The following is a 5,316-nucleotide window of genomic DNA, read 5'->3' as shown; positions in this document are numbered from 1 at the left end:
TCCACGCGCTGAAATGCACCAATCACGCGATCGCAGCAATTTTAACCGGAAGTTGTTGGGGTTTTTTGTTTGTTTTTTTATTTAAAATTTGCAACATTTACAAACAATCAAGAAATAATAATAATAATAAAAAAAAGCACAGAAATAGTAACAAAAAAATGTACAAAACAGCGCCAGGGTGTTGTAAACGTAATAAAGCAACTAAAATAGAATGATATATATATATATATATATATATATATATATATATATATATATATATATATATATATATATATATATATATATATATATAAGGGGATGGGTCAAATGCAGAGGACAAATTTCACTACACCTAGTGTGTGTGTGACAATCATTGGTACTTTAACTTATATATATATATATATACTTTATTGGTACTTTAACTTATATATATATATACTTTATTGGTACTTTAACTTATATATCATCAATCAATCAATCAATGTTTACTTATATAGCCCTAAATCACTAGTGTCTCAAAGGGCTGCACAAACCACTACGACATCCTCGGTAGGCCCACATATATATATACTTTATTGGTACTTTAACTTATATATATATATATATATACTTTATTGGTACTTTAACTTATATATATATATATACTTTATTGGTACTTTAACTTATATATATATATACTTTATTGGTACTTTAACTTATATATATATATACTTTATTGGTACTTTAACTTATATATATATGTATATATACTTTATTGGTACTTTAACTTATATATATATGTATATATACTTTATTGGTACTTTAACTTATATATATATATATACACACGCACTGCTATTGTACAAACACATTGAGGCACTTCCAATAAAATACCCATCAGTATTTTGTTGTAATATATTAGGGTTGAGCAATATAAATCACATTCAATAATTCTCATACAATCAAAACCTATTAAAAAAAAGTAAAAATAATTATAAGACACAAAATAAAACGTATTTACATAGAAAGTTGTGTTGTTATTCTGTGCTGGCCGGGGATATGTAATTATTAGATGTATTATTATTATATTATTACTTTGAAGGCAGCTTTCTACGGCTTTGCAAATCTTACGTAAACTCCCAAAGTCCTCCTTCCTGTTACCATGGAGACAGTATTTTTTTCTTCCTGCTCAGGGCACCGCTGTTTTTCCACATTTCTTTCTTTCACTTTCCACATTTAGAAATGCTAAGTTAGGCATAAAGTAATGTTATATTGCGATCTGTATTTGCGCAGGTGCACTAGTTTGATCAACATTCATGCTGCATTGATGATGACCACATCAACAGCCAATCAGATTGCCAGTTCCCATTTATAAACGATCGCCGGGCGATACTGCACATGTGCTTGTCGATATGATGCCGAGCAGGCGTGGGTGCAGTTGTGACGGTGGTGATACTTTTTAATTGAATGAATGATTTAGTGAGTCTGCCTTGAACTTGTTGATCATGGTAAGAATCTGAAGAAAACGATGGGAAGATATGCAAACAAAACAACATTTTTAAGCAACCATTTTGTGAACAGATAAACATATATAACAATGTAAACAACAAAATAATACAATTTTGCTCAAGCAAAATAGAATTAATTACCATAATACTATGAATTGGTTAACGTGGACCCCGACTTAAACAAGTTGAAAAACTTATTGGGGTGTTACCATTTAGTGGTCAATTGTACGGAATATGTACTGTACTGTGCAATCTACTAATAAAAGTATCAATCAATCCATCAGTAAAGACAATGATGCAAAAAGAAAATTAAAACACATTTTGGCATTTTGTCTTTATAACAACCTTCTTTGTCCAAAGATAGTTTGTACACATATAAACATATTAACGGTATATATACCAATATTTTATATATATATATATATATATATATATATATATATATATATATATATATATATATATATATATATATATATATATATATATATATATATATATATACCTACCTGTATATTATATATATATACCTGCCCCAAGTGGAGGAGTTCAAGTACCTAGGAGTCTTTTTCACGAGTGAGGGAAGAGTGGATGGTGAGATCGACAGGCGGATCGGTGCGGCGTCTTCAGTAATGCGGACGTTGTATCGATCCGTTGTGGTGAAAAAGGAGCTGAGCCGGAAGGCAAAGCTCTCAATTTACCGGTCGATCTATGTTCCCATCCTCACCTATGGTCATGAGCTTTGGGTTATGACCGAAAGGATAAGATCACGGGTACAAGCGGCTGAAATGAGTTTCCTCCGCCGGGTGGCGGGGCTCTCCCTTAGAGATAGGGTGAGAAACTCTGGCATCTGGATAGGAAACCACCTGAACGCCTCCCCGAGAGGTGTTTAGGGCACGTCCAACCGGTAGGAGGCCACGGGGAAGACCCAGGACACGTTGGGAAGACTATGTCTCCCGGCTGGCCTGGGAATGCCTCGGGATCCTCCGGGAAGAGCTGGACCATGTGGCTGGGGAGTGAAAAGTCTGGGCTTCCCTGCTTAGGCTGCTGCCCCCGCGACCCGACCTCGGATAAGTGGAAGAAGATGGATGGATGGATACCAATATTAACAACAACCAACAAACACATATGAAAATATGACAATAAATATCGAGGGAAACTAAAAACGATCTCATCACGAATGTATCGATCTGGTGGTATTGATACCACCGATGTTGATACTGGTCGACGTAAGCACAGCCATACTGCAAATGCCTCCTTATTTGTTTTACAAATAAAGACTCATATTGTAGGATTCAATTCAAACTTGTGTCTCGGACACGATACAGTACGTCAAAAAATACAATTTTTTTCTGAGGAAACTCCCTAAGGATCCGTGAGAATTCGATGATCGCTGGCAACATAGTCCAATAAAACAACGCGTGACCACATGTCACAAAAAAAAAAGAAATATAGTGATGAATTCCTGTTGGCTCCACTATGGACGGGACTCTCGCTACTGTATTGGATCCAGTTTGGACTGGACTCTCAAGCGGGGTAGGGGAGGTTGCCCACATATGCGGTCCTCTCCAAGGTTTCTCATAGTCATCTTTGTCGACGTACCACTCGGGTGAGTTTTTCCTTGCCCTTATGTGGGCTGTACCGAGGATGTCGTTGTGGTTTGGTTTGTGGTTTGTGCAGCCCGGGGCGGCATAGCTCAGTTGGTAGAGTGGCCGTGCCAGCAACTTGAGGGTTGCAGGTTCGATTCCCGCTTGTGCCATCCTTGTCACTGCCGTTGTGTCCTTGGGCAAGACACTTTACCCACCTGCTCCCAGTGCCACCCACACTGGTTTAAATGTAACTTAGATATTGGGTTTCACTATGTAAAGCCTTTGAGTCACTTGAGAAAAGCGCTATATAAATATAATTCACTTTGAGACACTGCCTGATTTAGGGCTATATAAATTAACATTGATTGATTGATTGATACTATGGAACAGAGGGGTCAAGCGAACATGGTTCCCGACTACATGTCAACCGGCAGGTTTCGGTGAGAAAATTGTGGTAATAAGTCGGCTCTTACCGTAGACGTTTTCAAGAAGAAAGTCCCGGGAAATTTAAAATTGCAATTTAGTAAACTAAAAAGGCCGTATTGGCATGTGTTGCAATGTTAATATTTCATCATTGATATATAAACGATCAGACTGGCCTTATCAACAACATCCAGAAACGCCGCCGGCTTCTCTGGGCCCGAAATCATCTAAGATGGACTGATGCAAAGTGGCCTTTAATGGGGAAATCGTAGCTTTCTCCGTCCAAATCGCCCTCGCTGCTGGTGGCCATGATTGTAAACAATGTTCAGATGTGAGTAGCTCCACAACCCGTGACGTCACGCGCACATCGTCTGCTACTTCCGATACAGGCAAGGATTTTTCATTAGCGACCTGTATCGTCGATGTTCTCTACTAAATCCTTTTGGCAAAAATATGGCAATATCGCGAAATGATCAAGTATGAAACATAGAATGGACCTGCTATCCCCGTTTAAATAAGAACATCTCATTTCAGTAGGCCTTTAATGTGACGTAATCCAAGCCTTGAATAGGTCAATAATTCAAAATGTCATTGATTTTGATTAACTATTATTTTTTTAAAGAAAGAAACAGCCTGCAACAATTTATTGTTACATTTCACCTGTTTGCTCTTTTATACCGCTTTATATGTGTTTGATTTTTTTTCAATTGTATTCTTAAAATGTGCCGTGGGGTTGTAAAAAAGAACACCCCTGGCATACAGTAACTGAACATTTAGTCGGCAAAAAGGATGTATTTTACAAAAGCGGTTGAGGTTCGAAGCGATGGGGGAAAAGGTGACGTAAGCCGGGGAGCTGCAGGAATGTTGGCGCATGCGCAGAAGAAAGGACGCTGGCAAGATGGAACCGTTGCTTGGTTCTCCGACGCCTCGCGGACGCCATCTTGGCTCTAACGCCGGCCGAACCATACGTATGGAGCGGTCGCTCGGACGCCATTTTGGCTCAGCAGCTTCTTGGGCGACAGATTTGTGGAACTCGGAGGGAGCAGCATCCGACTAGCGGCGGAGGAAACGTTCTGCAACACGCCGCGGCGTTGTCATTGGCATGAAGGCGGAGGTCTTCCATTCGGGCTCGGGAAGGTGGTTTTAGCCGCACATGAGAGACGGGATGGCGGGGTGAAGACTCCGAGGTGCGGGGCGCAACCAAGCGGCCGTTCCCATCTCCAGCTAGCCCGGAAAGTCCAGCCTCTTCAAAGCCACCAGATCCCCGGCATGGACTGGAAGACTCTGTGGATGTCAAATACTTTGCCCCCGGTGAAATAATGGCGAGCCCAGGCATGCGAAGGAGGAACATGTCCACCCCCTGCGGTCCCGTCTGGGGTTACTGTTAGCCCGCTAGCTACCTAGCTAGCCCGCTCAGAACCATTAAAGGTGGGACGGGCGGACTTGGAGTCTTTGGGCGGCCGCCGCCTTTCTAGTCGCCGTGAATAAGACGTGCTTGTTACCAAGTGTCAGCGATCTGGTTTTAATTAGAAGCTCCAGTGCACACCCTTAAGTGTTTGCAAACGGGGCTCTCTGCAGAGAGCATCCCCCCTTCAGCCTTTGGACCATGGCGGACGACGACGTGCTGTTTGAGGATGTCTACGAGCTGTGTGAAGTGATTGGCAAGTGAGTACCGACGTGTGTTTGCAACTTGCACCTGGATGGAATCTTACTACCAACCCCGTTTCCATATGAGTTGGGAAAATGTGTTAGATGTAAATATAAACGGAATACAATGATTTGCAAATCATTTTCAACCCATATTCAGGTGAATATGCTACAAAGACAACATATTT

The 5,316-nt window shown here is 40.5% G+C and overlaps 1 protein-coding gene across 17 annotated transcripts in view; it reads left to right on the top strand.

Annotated features, from left to right (window-relative positions):
* Nucleotides 1–4,415: 4,415 nt before the first annotated feature.
* LOC133544455 (peripheral plasma membrane protein CASK-like) overlaps nucleotides 4,416–5,316 on the top strand; it is a 103,859-nt gene continuing 102,958 nt past the window's right edge. For 4 of the 17 annotated variants that reach the window (XM_061889787.1, XM_061889784.1, XM_061889785.1 and 1 more), the window contains exon 1: nucleotides 4,422–5,146. In XM_061889787.1, coding sequence (XP_061745771.1) covers nucleotides 5,088–5,146 — 59 coding nt within the window. In that variant the 5' untranslated portion in view covers nucleotides 4,422–5,087. Of the gene's footprint in view, nucleotides 5,147–5,316 lie in introns of all 17 variants that reach the window. The other 13 variants (XM_061889795.1, XM_061889793.1, XM_061889779.1 and 10 more) reach the window with 5 other exon arrangements.

The sequence above is a fragment of the Nerophis ophidion genome, linkage group LG27 (genome assembly GCF_033978795.1).
Source record: "Nerophis ophidion isolate RoL-2023_Sa linkage group LG27, RoL_Noph_v1.0, whole genome shotgun sequence".
NCBI lineage: Eukaryota > Metazoa > Chordata > Actinopteri > Syngnathiformes > Syngnathidae > Nerophis > Nerophis ophidion.
Note: the sequence above shows the minus strand (reverse complement) of the source record. Positions and strands in the feature narration are given on the sequence as shown.